This window comes from Trachypithecus francoisi, unplaced genomic scaffold (genome assembly GCF_009764315.1).
Source record: "Trachypithecus francoisi isolate TF-2019V2 unplaced genomic scaffold, Tfra_2.0 Lachesis_group6, whole genome shotgun sequence".
NCBI classification, from domain to species: domain Eukaryota; kingdom Metazoa; phylum Chordata; class Mammalia; order Primates; family Cercopithecidae; genus Trachypithecus; species Trachypithecus francoisi.
The window spans coordinates 86,801,395-86,818,327 of NW_022681471.1; the positions used below are offsets into that span (position 1 = coordinate 86,801,395).

Sequence of the window (16,933 nt, forward strand, 5' to 3'; positions counted from 1 at the left end):
ACTACAGTCTCCTAGAGCTGGTGAACATCGCCGATCATTTGTTCTGATTCCAACCCATTTCAAAGATGGTAAAACTGAGACACAGGAAAATCATAAAAGGGTGCTTAGGGCACTGGCTCAAAAAGGGTACTTAAGAATTTCTCCGTCCAGATGCCAGAGCCCTAAGGTCAGCCCCAAATGACCTTAAAAAGTCCTGCTTTATTCGTCTATGCCACTATTGAGGTTAAAGCCCTAGGCACGCAGGTCTTGCCCCAACTGCGCCTGCGCGAGTCAGGACTTGCGCTGGCCCCAGATCTTGACGTTTCAGGCTGCCCCTCCTAATCCGGAACACGACTCACATTCCGTTGGTCTTGCCTTGACAGACGTGACCCTAATCCAATAAGAGTGGAAGGATGAGTCCCGCAGAGCCAATAACGAGAGTCCGAGAGACGGCGGAGGCGGACTCTGTGAGGAAACAAGAAGACAGGCCCAAGATGGAGGCGGCGGCGGCTGTAGCGGCGTGACAGGTGAGGGCGGACCCGGGAGGGCTCGGTTTCTGGAGCGGCTGCCGGGCACGGGCAGGGCGCCCGGACCGAAAGCTCAGCTCCAGGATGGCTGCGCCCGGGCCCCGGCGTCCCCCGCCCGGAACCGGAGGAGTGGTTTGACCCGGGGCGAGACCATCGTCGACAGCGGGGGTGGGGTGGGTAACTGGAATAGGCGGGCAAGACTGCCGGTGATGGTTTCGCCCGCTGCTAGTGGTGGTGCGCCTGCGCAGAGCCGGAAGCCCTTTGGTAGGCGGGACCCTACCGACTGGTGCCGGGATTCCGTCTTAAACCCCCTACGGTGTCCAGTGACCTTTCCTTACCAACTGCGGGGAGTGTGTGGAAACGCGGTTCACTCCCCGGTTTCCTTATTCTGGGTCAGTGTCTGACCCCCCGGGGGGGAGAATATCAGGATTCTCGCCTCTGTAACCACCTTCCATGATCCCCCATTCAGTTTACACCAGTAATGTGCCTGTGACCCCCTCACTGGTTGTCAAGGAGAGTTTTGGAGCTCCCTCTTTACCTCCATTTTTCTCCCCGCAACACCATACCTTTCTTCTCCTTTTGCTATGACAGTGTCTGGTGATCCACCATCACCTCCCCAGTTCGGCTTAATGTCTGGTTATTTCCATTTCCACCCTTCTCCCCATTACAGTCCCTAGTGACGCCTGTTACATCTCCCTTCCGCATAGTATGTAGTGACCCCACCCATGAACTCCTCATCATAGAGTCTTGGGACTTCCATTAGCCACCTAACACGGTGTCTGTGGTCCTAACATCAACATTACACCCCAGGGTTTAGGGATGTCCACAGTGCCCTTTAAGGATATGTTTGGTGCAACCTCCATCTTCCCCAAACTAAGGGCAATAGCTCATGATCCTCTCTTTCCTATCACCCTGCCTGCGACTCCTCCCTCACCAGAGTATCTGGCACTTCCCCCGTTCTCTGTTAAAAAGCCAGGACACTTTGGGAGGCTGAGGTGGGTGGATCACCTGAGGTCAGGAGTTTGAGACCAACCTGGCCAACATGGTGAAACCCCATCTCAACTAAAAATACAAAAAATTAGCCAGGCATGGTGGCATGCGCCTGTAGTTCCAGCTACTAAGGAGGCTGAGGCGGGAGAATGGTTTGAACCTGGGAGGTGGAGGTTGCAGTGAGCTGAGACCGTGCCATCGCACTCCAACCTGGGCAACAAGAGGGAAACTCTGTCAAAGAAAAAAACAAAAAAAACAACCAGGACATTCTGTTCGTGCTTCTTATGTACCTGACAGCTCAGTGCAGTGTGTATTGACTTCCCCATTGGTCCCCAGCACAGAGTCTTCTGTGCTCCTGTACCCTCCAGGACAGTATGCTCCGTCCCCCTTCCCTGTTCTCTCCCCTCCAACCCTGTGCAGTGAAGCTGAGACCTTGGCACTCATGAGTGAGAAAAGCAACAGGAGGGTCTCAGCAGAGGAGGAACTGGAAGGACTTCAGATGTGAGCAGGATCTCTTGGGCTGTCATGTGAAAATTAGGCTGCAGGGGGCGACAGGAGCCTGGACTTTGAATTTTATTTTGTCCCCTGCCACTTTGCTTCCAGACTATCATTATTGGACCTCTGAATTCTGTCTGCCTTCTTGTAGGAGCCCCATGGCACCTGCCCAGCCCCACCTCAGCCCATCTTGACAAAGTCTAAGGCTCCATGGAGCCACCACGGGGCCCCCCTGCCAATGGGGCCGAGCCGTCCCGGGCAGTGGGCACCGTCAAAGTGTACCTGCCCAACAAGCAACGCACGGTGGTGAGTCATGGAAGCGAAATGGCAAGGGCTGTGGATGGACCCAGTTGTAACTCTGGGATCAAAAGGGTGACAACGGTTGGGGGAGGCCTTTGCAAAAGGATGGGAACATCAACTGTGCCCTCTGTTGGGCAATGAGGACCCCTACATCTGCACATACACACAGGTGACTGTCCGGGATGGCATGAGTGTCTACGACTCTCTAGACAAGGCCCTGAAGGTGCGGGGTCTAAATCAGGACTGCTGTGTGGTCTACCGACTCATCAAGGGGTGAGTGTGGCAGCCCCACGCCCACCCACTGGGTGCCCCACCTCCCATCCCCTCCTCAGTCATTTGATTCCTTCTGTTCTTTATCACAGAGTCTTCCATTAGTCTTACCTTAGTCTTTAGTCCCCCCTTATCTGCAGGGTACGTGTTCCAAGACCCCCAGTGGATGCTTGAAACCACAGATAGTACCGAACCCAATTGCTATCAGCCGGAACATGTTTCTATTCTTGTCTTCTACCCATAAATGTAATGCCTTTTCCGTCTTAACTAAGCATGTATCATGTACTCCGGCCATCACTTTTGCAATATGAGGTATGACGTCAAAACTAGCATGAATTTATTTTTCCTTCTTCACAGTTCCAAAGATGGAAGATTCTTTCTTACAGTAGATCTCAACAACCTCAGCATATGATTTTCTTTGCTTTCAAGTCAAGAACTTTTACCTTTTTGCCTAAAGGAAGCACTTTACAGCTTCTCTTTGGCATGTCCAAATTGCCACCAACACTACTCCTGTGCTTTGGGGCCATTATTAAGTAAAATGGCGATCACTTGAAGACAGCCACTATGATATTGAGTCAGTTGTTTGATAACTGAGCAGGCTACTAAGTGATGGGTGGTAGCATAAACAGTGTGAATCTTCTAGATAAAGGGATGATTCACATCCTGGGTGGGATGGTGCAGGATTTCATCATGCTGCTCAGAATGCACGCAATTTAAAACTTATGAATTGTTTATTTCTGCAATTTTCAATTTAATACTTTCCCACCCGGTTGACCACAGGTAACTGAAACCATGGAGAGTGAAACCACAGATAAGGGAGGACTACTGTAGTTCAAGTAATCTATGAGTTCATCCATCTTTTGTTTTGTTACTTCATTGGTTCATTGGCCTGTAAGGTCAGCCAACTCATTCTCCCCTGGCCCCCAAGTCCTCACCCTGGTCCATCACTTCCTCCCAGATTTCATCTATTTTGTCCTTTCACGATGTCATGACTTCATCAGCTCTCTTCCTCCTCATTTTCCCCATTCTTTGTCTGCTGAGTTGGGTCTTGCTGACCTTATTTATTCCTCTCTCGTGGGGTTCCTTAATTTTTTATGCAGTTCACACACTGCACTTTATTTGTTGTTTCAGTGCCTCCTCAGCCCCCTTTTCGGGGACTGGCTTAGTGCTTCTAAGATGTAGTTGTTTAGTTTCATTTGCTTCTCCCCTTCCGTTTCAGAGCATGGACTCTTCACACCGTCCTGCAGCTCATTACGCTTGTGGCCCAGGGCCAGTCATTTTATCCTTCTGAGCCTGTTTCCCATCTGTAAAGTGGGGGCAAGGATAATGACTGATTCCTAGAGTTGCTATGATGAGAATTAAACTTGCCAGACATGACCCTGTGGGTAGCAGGCTTGGAGGGACTTGTGGGGGTTCCCTGCCTCACCATGGCCCCTGCCCACCCTCCCATTCATTCCTTTCCATGCCCCCTGCAGACGAAAGACAGTCACTGCCTGGGACACAGCCATTGCTCCCCTGGATGGCGAGGAGCTCATTGTCGAGGTCCTTGAAGATGTCCCGCTGACCATGCACAATTTTGTGAGTGCAGGGTGGACGGTGGGGGCGGATCATGGTGGGGAGTGTCCTTGACCAGGTCTCAAACTTCCCTGCTCTGCGGCTTCAGGTACGGAAGACCTTCTTCAGCCTGGCGTTCTGTGACTTTTGCCTTAAGTTTCTGTTCCATGGCTTCCGTTGCCAAACCTGTGGCTACAAGTTCCACCAGCATTGTTCCTCCAAGGTCCCCACAGTCTGTGTTGACATGAGTACCAACCGCCAACAGTGAGCCCAGCCTGGGGTGGGTGGGGGGATGGGGAGCACAGAGACCCAGCCCCAAGGCCCTTACAGACAGCTGACCTGTATCCCCTTACTTTATACCCTTCATGCCCTCAAGGTTCTACCACAGTGTCCAGGATTTGTCCGGAGGCTCCAGACAACATGAGGCTCCCTCGAACCGCCCCCTGAATGAGTTGCTAACCCCCCAGGGTCCCAGGTAGGGGTGCCTTAGCTGAAGGGCTACTGGGGGAGAAAAAGATCTGGGGACTCTTGTAGACCACAAGCCATACTTTATTCATTTGTTTACTTGACAAACATTTATTGAGCACCTACAAGTGTGAGTAAGGGCATGAAACTGGGACCTTGGGCAAGTCACCTGATTTCTCTGGGCCTCAGTTTTCTCATCTGTAAAGAGGGGATTATAGGCCGGGCGCGGTGGCTCAAGCCTGTAATCCCAGCACTTTGGGAGGCCGAGACGGGTGGATCACGAGGTCAGGAGATAGAGACCATCCTGGTCTACACGGTGAAACCCCGTCTCTACTAAAAAATACAAAAACTAGCCGGGCGAGATGGCGGGTGCCTGTAGTCCCAGCTACTCGGGAGGCTGAGGCAGGAGAATGGCGTAAACCCGGGAGGCGGAGCTTGCAGTGAGCCGAGATCGCGCCACTGCACTCCAGCCTGGGCGACAGAGCGAGACTCCGTCTCAAAAAAAAAAAAAAAAAAAAAGAGGGGATTATGATACTTTTTACCATATAAGGTTCTGCTGAGGATTAAATGAGTTAAGACATGTTCAGTGCCTAGAACAGGATCTGGTATAGTGTACATAATCAGTTCTTTTTATTATTAATTATAATATATTTATAAGCATCTAACTACATTGCTAATTCTTCTAGTATAACTATACTCAAGCCTTTCCATTTTGAAATATATTTATTTTATCATAAATTACTTCCCTTTTATTGCTTCTTTATGTTAATATTATACAAAACTATAGCTATATTAAAGTATATTATTGCTCTAATATATATTTTATAATGTGCATATTTTATGGTGTATTTATGTTATTGTATCATGTTGTATTACATAATGTTATATAATGTAGAACATCATACATGTTTATATAATACATAAAATAAAGTTAGGGTATTATATTATTTTAAATTATGAGTGTATATGCATTAATTACCTTTGAGTTTCATTTCAGGATAGTGAAGGGAACATTAACATATTTTTGTAACTTTACAATATGTTTAGCATATATTATATGTATAACACGTATATATAACATAGAATATGGTATATGTATACTTTAAAACATTGCTATTTTAATATAGATATGTATTATATAACATTTGAAGAGTACATGTAATTATAATATATAATTATAAAATATGATACATTCCCCTTTCCCCACTATCTGTGTGGCTTGCTATCCTGCCTGTAGGCGTTTACTCCAATGTCACCTCCTCCTCAGAGAAGCCTTTCCTGACACTTTCTAGGAACACTTTGTGTCTCCTTATTTTGCTTTACTATTTTTCTTTATTGCACCTATCACCATCAGGCATATTATATATTTGTTTTTTATTTCAGCCCCACGAGGGCAAGAACTGTTATTTTGTTTTACAGTTTTATCTCCACCACCTAGAATGGTATCTGGCACACAGCAGGCACTCAATAAATGTTTCTTGAAGCAATGAATAATAGTACTGCCAGTGGACATTCGCTCTGTGTGAGCTAAATGCATGTTTATGGCTGGGGGTGGGGTGGGGGCTTTCTTGGTTCTCTGATTCCTGGCAGTGATTTCACAGCCTTTCACCTGGCAGGCCCCACACTCAGCACTGTGACCTGGAGCACTTCCCCTTCCCTGCCCCGGCCAATGCCCCCCTGCAGCGCATCCGCTCCACATCCACTCCCAACGTCCATATGGTCAGCACCACGGCCCCCATGGACTCCAACCTCATCCAGGTTGGTGCTGTGGGGAACAATGCCAGGGATCACTGGGCAGAGGGGAGAGCCATTCCTGTTGGCCTTCATGCCCTCTTTTTGACGCCTGTCCCTCTTCTTCTAGCTCACTGGCCAGAGTTTCAGCATGATGGTGAGTCCCCCGTGCCTGCACCCTGACCCCCGCTGCCCCACTTGCCTCCGCTCACATCCTTTCTGCAACTGCAGCTGCCAGTAGTAGAGGAGGTGGTGATGGAACCCCCCGGGGGAGCCCCAGCCCAGCCAGCGTGTCCTCGGGGAGGAAATCCCCACATTCCAAGTCACCAGCAGAGCAGCGTGAGCGGAAGTCCTTGGCCGATGACAAGAAGAAAGTGGTATGCTTGAGGGCGATCCTTTTGGGAGCACCAAGGCTGAGTGATGTGGGATGAGGGATGTGGGCAGGCCTCTTAGATGCCACCCATCTGGCCCACAGAAGAACCTGGGGTACCGGGACTCAGGCTATTACTGGGAGGTACCACCCAGTGAGGTGCAGCTGCTGAAGAGGATCGGGACGGGCTCGTTTGGCACCGTGTTTCGAGGGCGGTGGCATGGCGATGTGGCTGTGAAGGTGCTCAAGGTGTCCCAGCCCACCGCTGAGCAGGCCCAAGCTTTCAAGAATGAGATGCAGGTGCTCAGGTGAGGTGGCACATTTGCATGGATGGGAGTGGCAGGCCCAGCCTTGGCACCTCTCTGGGAAAAGGCCATGCTTGGAGTGCTTCCTGGACATCGCCTGTGTTTGTGTTGTTAAACCATCATCAGAAGTTGTTTCTTTCTGAAGGGTGTCCCTTTCCCCTCTGGGAAATGGGTATGTTTAGAGGACCTGTGATCATGCAGTTGTTTGGGTTATTAATGAATGGCTCTGCCTCCCAAATGTGAGTCTTCTCATTTGCCGCTGCGAACTGGGTCTGGGTGTGGGCCACCATTCTCGTTACCGCATTGCCAGGAAGGCTTGCATCTTTCCTTCCCCCCTGCTTGGACTACAACGGTAATGTTCTATTTATAGTGTTGGTTCTTGTTATTCATTAATTCTAATGCCTTGATTTAAACAATATTATCATCACCATAATCTAATCATTGCTTAATTTTTATAATTGCTATAATATGTAATCAATACAGTATTCATCTAGTCATGCTAAGAAAGCCAGGTGTCTCCTTTTTGCTGCTATAGTTACTATGTAGTATAGTACTGTATACCTATATACTACAGGTAGTACTGGATAGCTTCTGCCAACCTGGGGGATGCCGGCATGGGCTTTTCCTCTCTGTCAAATGGGCACAATTATGTTACAGAGAATAAGGTAGCTAATACAATGATCAGTTTTACATTTGAGGAACCTGAGGCCCAGAGAGGTGAAATGTCCTTCCCAAGGTTGTACAGTGAGTACCTGGTGAGGCCTAGATTTGAACATGAGTCCAGACTCCAAGTTCTTTACCTCTAAGCTTCTCATGGTGCTGAACAGGCTCTAATCATCACATATCACCGATATTTTAATCCTGCATCTATCCATATTATATTGATACATCAATGAGGAAGGTTGGCATTCTACCTTCTCATCTGTGAGATGGTCACAGACCCAGGTAATGGTCAGAGTCAGAGGGGTGGGGGATGTTAATGATTAGAAATGCTGCTGTAGGGCCGGGTGCGGTGGCTCAAGTCTGTAATCCCAGCACTTTGGGAGGCCGAGGCGGGCGGATCACGAGGTCAGGAGATCGAGACCATCCTGGCTAACACGGTGAAACCCCGTCTCTACTAACAAAAATACAAAAAACTAGCCGGGCGAGGTGGTGGGCGCCTGTAGTCCCAGCTACTCGGGAGGCTGAGGCAGGAGAATGGCGTAAACCCGGGAGGCGGAGCTTGCAGTGAGCTGAGATCTGGCCACTGCACTCCAGCCTGGGTGACAGAGCGAGACTCCGTCTCAAAAAAAAAAAAAAAAAGAAATGCTGCTGTAGGCAGGGAGGGGGAGGGGCAGCAATTCCTCCCTCCTGCTTTTGTTGGGAGACCTGGATGGGGGAGCTCCGCATATAAGCCCACAGCAGAGAATCATAGCCAGTAAACACATCTCACAAATTCATGAAATCTGGCAATGCTGTGGTCCTGAGTACCCCAAAAGATAGGGTGAAAATGAATGACCGAAGAAGGTAAAGAACAGTGCCACTCCTGATGTGACAGTAAGTCACAGTAAGTGACAGTCACTATTTTTCCTCCCCACCTCTGACATTGCCCTCCCTGCCTGCAGGAAGACGCGACATGTCAACATCTTGCTGTTTATGGGCTTCATGACCCGGCCGGGATTTGCCATCATCACACAGTGGTGTGAAGGCTCCAGCCTCTACCATCACCTGCATGTGGCCGACACACGCTTCGACATGGTCCAGCTCATCGACGTGGCCCGGCAGACTGCCCAGGGCATGGAGTGAGTCTCCCAGCCTGGGGAGGGGTGGGGGGAAAGGGTGGGGGAAATGAGGTAACCCCCAGCCAATCCACCACCTGCCTCCACCCCCACAGCTACCTCCATGCCAAGAACATCATCCACCGAGATCTCAAGTCTAACAGTATCTATCTGTCCCTGGACTGGGGTTGAGGTGGGGGTGCAAGGGCTTAGAAGGATGCCTCTTGTGGGGGTTCTGGGAATTACAAAGGAGGGGCATGTGTCCCAGAGCTCCTTGCCAGGTGGCAGAACTGTGGCCAGCCAGGGGGCTTTAATGGCAGCCTGTTAGTCTGAAGTCAGAGGTGTGGCTGGTTCAGGTACTGTTCTTGGGAACTCTGGTTAGAGTCTGATGTGTGGCAGTTGTGGAGGGCATTATGGTCAGCATCAGAGGCATAGTGAGTTCGGGTGCCCTCCAAGGGGCTTCCTGTTCAGGAGTCAACAGCGGGGCTGAGTGTTGGGGGCACTAGCAGGCGTTCCCTGCCCATGTCAAGGTTGTAGATAGTTGGTGTGATATTAAGGGGCTCCTGGTCAGGATCAGAGGGGTGAGTGGTATAAGGGCACCAATAGTAACCTCCCAGGCAGGGTGAGAGGCATGGCTATTAGGAGTCCCTGTAGTGGTCCTTGACCCTGGCGGACATCTTCCTACATGAGGGGCTCACGGTGAAGATCGGTGACTTTGGCTTGGCCACAGTGAAGACTCGATGGAGCGGGGCCCAGCCCTTGGAGCAGCCCTCAGGCTCTGTGCTGTGGATGGTGAGTTGGGCCAGGCTGGATGAGGGGTATGTGGGGATGTAGGCTCCAGGATTGGGGTGTGTGGGGCTGAATGGGAACGGGGATGCCTGTGCCAGGTGTGGGTGTCTGGACTCCTCATGTCCCACCTCGTGTGGGTGGCTCTGAGTTGTATCCTGTGTGGCCAGTGGGATCTGGGACTGTGGACCGGCCATTTGCTGACCTCTGTGGTCTCTCTGCCTGGTCTGGCCTGTTGTAGGCAGCTGAGGTGATCCGTATGCAGGACCCGAACCCCTACAGCTTCCAGTCAGATGTCTATGCCTACGGGGTTGTGCTCTACGAGCTCATGACTGGCTCACTGCCTTACAGCCACATTGGCTGCCGTGACCAGGTGAGCCCCACACCTTACCCACAGTTCCCTGGGCTGAGGGATCCCCTCAGGCATCCATACCCCACATCCCCTCCTTTGCACTGATGAATGCCACCCTTTCCCCAGAAACCTAAAATTTTGTGGGATAAAGACTCCCAGAATCCCTTGGGCTCCAGACACCTACAATGAATTCTCTGGGTCTCCCCTACCCCGGCTTCGCTCTTCTCACATCCACAGCCCTCTGGGACAAAAATCCTCGAAGTCCAGAATACCCCGAATCTCTATACCTAGAATCCCCCGAGGCCCCCACATACCCCAAAGCCCTCTGTATCCCTAAACGCCTGTAGTCCTCTGCTCTGGGTACTCAAAATCCCCCAGATCTCATTTCTCCCAGCATCCCATTTCTCCCCAGAAACAGAGCCCCTTTGTGCTTCTGGAATAGTCACAGGCACCCACAGTCACCTAGGCCTTGGGGTATCTAGCAGGCCCCAGGGCCGGGGTACCTAGAACCCTCTAGGCCTCAGACCCGCACAGAAGTACAAGCTCCCCCAGACCCAGAACTCCATGTTTCCCTGAGACTCAGTACTTTCCAGGTCCCTAAGCCTCCTAGAAACTCGTGGGCCTATAATCCTCTGAGCCCCAGATACCTACAATCCTGAACCCCAAATTTGAATCCCTCTGTTCTGAAAGCAGAGAATCCTCCCAAGTCCTCAGCGATGGAGAATCCTCTGGGCCCCGATACTGACAGTACCCCAGTTCGCTAAAAATGAACCTCCCAAGCCCCTCAATACAAAATTCCTTGGGCCTCCCAGCCCCTGACCCCAGATCACCCCTTTCCTGCCCCTCTCTGCCCCCAGATTATCTTTATGGTGGGCCGTGGCTATTTGTCCCCGGACCTCAGCAAAATCTCTAGCAACTGCCCCAAGGCCATGCGGCGCCTGCTGTCTGACTGCCTCAAGTTCCAGCGGGAGGAACGGCCCCTCTTCCCCCAGGTGGGCTGGGTAGGAGGGCTGGACACCTTGGGTGGGTGACTCTGGGATGGAGGAAGACTGAGGTGGAGGCAGATGTGAATGTGAAAGCTCAGAGGTTGTGTGTGTGTGTGTGTGTGTGTGTATGTGTGTTTTTCCCCATGAGCTGGGGTCTGGGGCTGTTGGGATGCCCACAGGGCTCTGGACACCCCTCCTCACCCCCACCTGCCCTCAGATCCTGGCCACAATTGAGCTGCTGCAACGGTCACTCCCCAAGATTGAGCGGAGTGCTTCGGAACCCTCCTTGCACCGCACCCAGGCTGATGAGTTGCCTGCCTGCCTACTCAGCGCAGCCCGCCTTGTGCCTTAGGCCCCGCCCAAGCCACCGGGGAGCCAGTCTCAGCCCTCCACGCCAAGGAGCCTAGCCCACCAGCCAATCAATGTTCGTCTCTGCCCTGATGCTGCCTCAGGATCCCCCATTCCCCACCCTGGGAGATGAGGGGGGTCCCCATGTGCTTTTCCAGTTCTTCTGGAATTGGGGTCCCCCCAAAGACTGAGCCCCCTGCCTCCATCATTTGGTTTCCTCTTGGCTTTGGGGATACTTCTAAATTTTGGGAGCTCCTCCATCTCCAATGGCTGGGATTTGTGGCAGGGATTCCACTCAGAACCTCTCTGGTATTTGTGCCCGATGTGCCTTCCACTGGATTTTGGGGTTCCCAGCACCCCATGTGGATTTTGGGGGTCCCTTTTGTGTCTCCCCCGCCATTCAAGGACTCCCCTCTTTCTTCACCAAGAAGCACAGAATTCTGCTGGGCCTTTGCTTGTTTATTTTGTTTCCCGACTCTTCTCTTGGGGTTCAGAGCCGCTGAGGGGTGGGATGAGTCCAGGCAAGGAGTGGAGGTCAGGGGGAGGTGCGGACCACATAAACAGCGTCACTGCACGCATCACCACAGGCGGCACGATGAACGAGGACCACATATGCCAAGCACGGCACAAGAGGAGGCCACATCAGTCACAGACACAGACATCACGGCAAAGGTGGGGAAGCGGAGACCACTGGCCTTCCGTGTGCAAAGGATTCTGGGAAGATGGGTGGAGTTTGCATATTTAAAGACAGCTGTCAGAGGCAGGAAACTGGGTAGGGGGTCCCTGGGGGAATCGAGGGGTCCTGGAAGTGGGAGGAGCTCCCAAGGTATTGAATGAGGTTGAGGGGGCTGGTGTTGGGTGGCATTTGAAGATGTGGATCTTCAGAGGGATGGAAGATCCATGGGAAGGGGCTCAACAGTAGGGGTTTCTCGAGGATTTGGAAAATTGTGATGGGAAATAGGTGTGCTGGAGAGATTTGGGACCAAAAATAGGGCTTTCCAGGAACTTCAGCGCTCCAGGAAGGGATTTTGCAATGGGTTGCCTGGTATTTGGGCACTTCCAGGAAGGAAAACGCCCTCTGGGGAAACCAGGGTCGGAGGTCTTCAGGAATCTGGAGGTCCTAAAACAGAAGTAGATCTTGAAGTGACCAGGAGTGGGGTTCTAAAAGGACTTGGGGATTCCACATGTGAGAACTGGATTTACGGCCAGGAGGAGTCAGGTTTCTCAAGGTACTCAGGGATCTTGAGGAATGAGAGGTGGAATCTTGGAGAACCGGGAGATGGGTTCTCAAGGGATGTGGAGACTCCAAAAGTGAGAAATGGATTCAGGGCCCAGAGAAGGGTTGCCCAGGGATTTTGGGGTTCTCAGAGTGGGGTATCAGTCGGAGAAGAGGCTGGCGAAAGACTTCCTCAGGCTGCGGATGGTCTCAGCTTTCACCTCGTCCTGGCTAAGGCTGGGCCTGGGCGGGGCTGGCTCTGGAAGGTTGAAGGCATTGGTCAGAGACTGGGATTTGCTAGAGAGAGACAAGGTGGAGGCGTGGGAGGAAGGGGGAAGAGGAAGGGGAGGAAGGTGAGAGAAACACAAAGTTACCCCAGGCCCGGCCCCAGCCCTGCCCCTCTGATTCTGGGGCTGTGCCTCTGACCTCCCCACCCGCCACCATGGGCCTGGACCCTAACAGGTTCTCGAGGCTGGGAGGACTCAGGTGGAGTGGGTGGAGTCCTGGGCCAGGGAGGCGAGATCTGGGACAGGCTGGGAGGACTTGGATCCAGGGTGAAGTGTCGGATTCATGGGAAGAGTCCTGGGCAGAAGCTTCTCTGAATTCTTGGCTAGTTTGATACAAAGGGGAAGATGAGCAGGGAGGTTTCCAGTCTAAGGGTGAGGTGTCCAGGAGGGCATAGGAAGGGCTTGGACCAAGGACAGGCTATTGGGCAAGTCAGCCTAAGGCAGAGCAACTGGGTGGGGCGGGAGGACGTCTGAGCTGGGGTGGGAGTTGGAATGGACCAGAAGAGGCAGATGGTTGATGATTCGCAGGGAGACTGAGATGGGCCAGAAGGATGTGGAGAAGGAGGAAAAGTATGAGGGTGGAGTGGGAAGAGCGAGATGATAGGAGGACTAGGACTCAGGCCAGGAGTTTTAGGGATGGGTTGGGAGGGGGAGGGCCAGTTTGGCAGGGAAGGCTCTGGGCTGGGCAGGAAGTTGCAGATGGTGGGTCAGCCAGGTGCCTGGGAGGCCTTGGAGGAGGAAACTTTCCCAGGGCCTATGAGGAGGAATTCGAACAGAGGGCAGTTTCTATGGGATTCTAGCACCAAATTCCTGGGGTGGGGGTGTGGAGCCTCTGGTGGGCCGGGAGGAGCGAAAGCTTGGGGGAAGGGCTTGGCTCAGGCTGGAGAGAGTTCGTGGGACCCCTGCATAGGACCTGGGTCTGAGGAGCAAGGGAGCTAGGGCTACTCTACTGGGGCAGGGGCCCGCTTTGTGAGCAGCAAGGCGGGGGCTGCTGTAGGGGTCCCCTTACTTGAGCTGGGGGTGCGGAGGTCCCCCTGCAGCGGCGGTGGCGGGTGACGGCACGTCCTGGCTGGGTTTCTGGGCCAGCTGTGGCTTGGGACGTCCAGCGGGGCCCGGGCCGCTGGGCCGAGGCTGCTGCGTGGTGGGTGGCCCAGTGCGGGGCACGGGACCCGCCTGGCTGGCCTGGCGTGTGGGGCCGGCTGGGCCTGGGGGTTTCTGGGGCGGGCCCTGGCGCTGCTGCCCGCCCGGTGGGGCCCCAGAGGCCTTTAGCGGAGCCGGGCCGGAGACGGATGTCTGACGGGTAGCCTGTGGGGGGCCCGCCTGACGCTGGGGAGAGGGAGAGGCGGGTGGGCGGGCTGCTGGAGGCGCCCCAGGGCCTCCCGCCACTGGCCGGGATTGGCGGCCTTGACCCTGGGTCAGCGGCGCTGCCTGGGACGCGGGCTGCTGGGGCGCTGAGGTGGGACTTGGAAGGCGCTGGGGCAGGGGGCTGCCAGCTGGGGGTCCAAGGCCTGAAAGGTGCTGCTGGCCCTGCGGGGGCGGGCGCTGCTGCAATGGGGGTCCCTGGCGCTGGGGGCCTGGGCCCGGCTGTGGAGGGCCGCCTGGGGGACAGAGAGAGAGAGAGAGAGAGAGAGAGTGAGCACACGTGAGAGTGAGTGGGTAAGAGATGGCGGGCTGAGGGAGGGGGCTGGGACCGCCAGCCTCTCACTTACCCTGTGGTGGGGGTCGCTGCTGAGCCGGGGGCCCTGCGGGCTGCTGGGAGGTCTGGCGGCCCAAGGGCAGGGCCCCTGGGGACGGAGTCTGCGGCAGAGGAATGGAGCAGGAGAGGTTAAAAATAGTTACCAGCCAGTGGAGCATCAGCCAATGATGACACAGGTTCCCTGTGCGCTGGGTGTTGCCCCACTTGTGGCTGAGCTGAGGGTACGCTGGGTTGTGGGGTGGGGGACCTGTTCCCAGGGGCAGGGCAGGAAGGTGCTCGGGGAAGTCAGGGCAGCAGCTGCTTATCAATGTTTTAAACAATTGGCAATCACAGCCACATGTGTGCAAAGGTGATGCTGTGAGCCTACAGATTGTCAGCTTCATGGCACAGCATGACCCAGGGCCGGCCTCCCCACACTAGCTCAAGCCACTAGCTCAGCGCCAGGGGCCTGACCTGGCTGTGGGAGCCCCTGCCAGGGGAGGCATCCCGCTGTCGCTGCCGGGGCAGGGCCTGAGCCATCTTGTTGACCACGAGCTCTACGATGAGCTGTTTGTCTTCATCCTGGTGGTCACCAATGAGCGGCATGGAGGAGCCCACCACCTGGGGGAAGGAAAGGATCCCTGAGGGGAGAGGCAGGCCTGGCACCTGAGGCAGCAGTAACACTGTGCTTTCAGTTGGCCGAGGGCATGGGCACCACTGAGCCCCAGTGTCTGAGGCACTGATTGTGCACAGTGAGGAAGGTTTGTCTGTTCCAAGGTACCTTACAGCTTAGAAGGTGCTTCAGAGCAGGGCTGGGCAAATTAGGGCCCGCGAGCCCAACCTGGTCCACCACCTGCTTCTGTGTGACCCATGAGCTAAGGATGGGTTTTTACATTTTGTAACAGTTGAAAAAATTCGAAAGATTTTATAACATGCGAAAATGGCATGAAATTTAAATGTCAATGTCCATAAACACAGTCTTTTTGGAACACAGCCACACCTATTTTGTTTAACATATCATCTATGGCTGCTTTTGCAGAGTTGAGTAGTTACAGCAGAGGCTGCATGGCCCACAAAGCCTAAAATATGTACCGTCTGCTCCTTTACCGAAAATGTTTGCCGATCCCCGCTTCATGGTTTTCTAGGCACTTTGTCCTTCCAAAATGCTTTGCTGTTGGTCCAGTTCACAGAATAAAGGTCACTAACTGCCTTGTCATTCACCAAGATGTCTCGATTCCCAGAGCACTTAACAATCTAATAAGGGTTTTACTATTCACCAGGGATGTGCAAGTTCAGTCTAGAGTTTACTAAGTGTTCTGCCATTGCAAGGGATGGTCCCTTCGAAAGTTTGCCAGGCACCTTACAGTGTACCAAGCACATTGCTGTTGGCTGAGGACCTCTGTGCCATGGAGTGCTTCCGTTTGCACTGCTGCTGACTGGCAGCTGTTCCTCCCTCTGCCCCACCTACCCCTGGGTGCTCCCACCTCAATGATGTGATCCCTTCCGTCCTTGCCATGTAGCGCTTCCACTGCGCAGATGTCCAGTCCCCCAAAAATCTCCGAGCATGTGTCCACCCACAGCTTGTATCTGCCAAGACAAAGGGCGGGGAAGCCTGTCAGTCTCTGACCTGAGCTGCTGCGCTCCCACCCACCCTTCCCCTCACACCCTGAGTTTGGGCTGCCCACCTGTCAGACATGGCGATCTGCTCCAGCATCGCAGAGCCAGTGTTGGTCTTCCAGTTCCCTGACACTGACGTCCTCCTGGGGAACAAGGGGACAGAGGCTCAGGGGCGCCTCAGCTGCATGGGGCAAGGCAGGGGACCCCTCCCAGGGCCTCGGCTTCTCCACTCACATGTAGGCCTTGTAGTTCTGTCCAATCTTCTGGACACGCACATCATATTTGGCATCGATGAAGGGCTCGGCAGTGGCATACGTCTTGGTCAGTGCCACAACACTTGCGATGTCCTGGAAGTCATGCTGGTTGTCAACTTTGACCTGTGGACGCGAGGGCAAGGATCAGGGCCTGGTCAGGATAGGGCAGCTGTGGGGAGTGGGGGTGCCTGGAGGAGCAGGTACACATGACACACAGGTGAGGTGAGTACACAAAAATTAGGTGGACATGCCAAGGCGCTCAATCAGGCATGATCATGTGTCTCCTGTTTTGTACGTGTACACACAGACACAAAGTTGGGTGTGTAGAACACTGATCATACCCAAAAGTATTGAATTGTCTACTTTAAATGGCTGAGTTGTAGGGTGTGTGAATTATCCCTCACTAAAGCTGTGAAAAAACTGTGTATATACAATATACTAATATAGGCATCCAGACACAAAATCAGTTGTACACACAACATGCAAAGATACAGAAACTTGGACACAAACAAATTACAGGTCTACTTTCCACATACACACAGACAAAATCAGATGGATGTAAAGCACACAGGACCCCGAGACTTTGGAACACAAAAGATCATACAACATCTTGTGTGTTCAGCACAGGCATACATGTACACACAGACACAATGCTGGAGACAGAAGCAA

At 53.1% G+C, this 16,933-nt stretch overlaps 2 protein-coding genes across 5 annotated transcripts in view; one reads left to right on the plus strand and one right to left on the minus strand.

Annotated features, from left to right (window-relative positions):
* The first annotated feature begins 358 nt into the window (after nt 1-358).
* ARAF (A-Raf proto-oncogene, serine/threonine kinase) lies at nt 359-11,664 on the plus strand. Its single transcript, XM_033201823.1, has 16 exons — nt 359-506; nt 2,143-2,297; nt 2,461-2,564; nt 4,037-4,139; nt 4,225-4,379; nt 4,492-4,590; nt 6,197-6,338; nt 6,442-6,462; nt 6,536-6,688; nt 6,787-6,989; nt 8,591-8,767; nt 8,860-8,906; nt 9,417-9,535; nt 9,771-9,902; nt 10,739-10,873; nt 11,085-11,664. Exons 2-16 carry the CDS (start codon nt 2,202-2,204, stop codon nt 11,217-11,219), a joined length of 1,821 nt encoding a protein of 606 aa, XP_033057714.1. The 5' UTR covers nt 359-506; nt 2,143-2,201; the 3' UTR covers nt 11,220-11,664.
* Nucleotides 11,657-16,933, minus strand: part of SYN1 (synapsin I) — a 55,746-nt gene continuing 50,469 nt past the window's right edge. Inside the window, exons 7-14 of one of the 4 annotated variants that reach the window (XM_033201817.1) lie at nt 16,245-16,389; nt 16,079-16,153; nt 15,878-15,980; nt 14,868-15,014; nt 14,428-14,515; nt 13,728-14,316; nt 12,866-13,041; nt 11,657-12,690 (exon numbers count right to left, since the gene is read on the minus strand). In XM_033201817.1, the coding sequence (XP_033057708.1) occupies nt 12,593-12,690; nt 12,866-13,041; nt 13,728-14,316; nt 14,428-14,515; nt 14,868-15,014; nt 15,878-15,980; nt 16,079-16,153; nt 16,245-16,389 (1,421 nt within the window). In that variant the 3' untranslated portion in view covers nt 11,657-12,592. Of the gene's footprint in view, nt 12,729-12,865; nt 13,042-13,727; nt 14,317-14,427; nt 14,516-14,867; nt 15,015-15,877; nt 15,981-16,078; nt 16,154-16,244; nt 16,390-16,933 lie in introns of all 4 variants that reach the window. The other 3 variants (XM_033201819.1, XM_033201820.1, XM_033201818.1) reach the window with 3 other exon arrangements.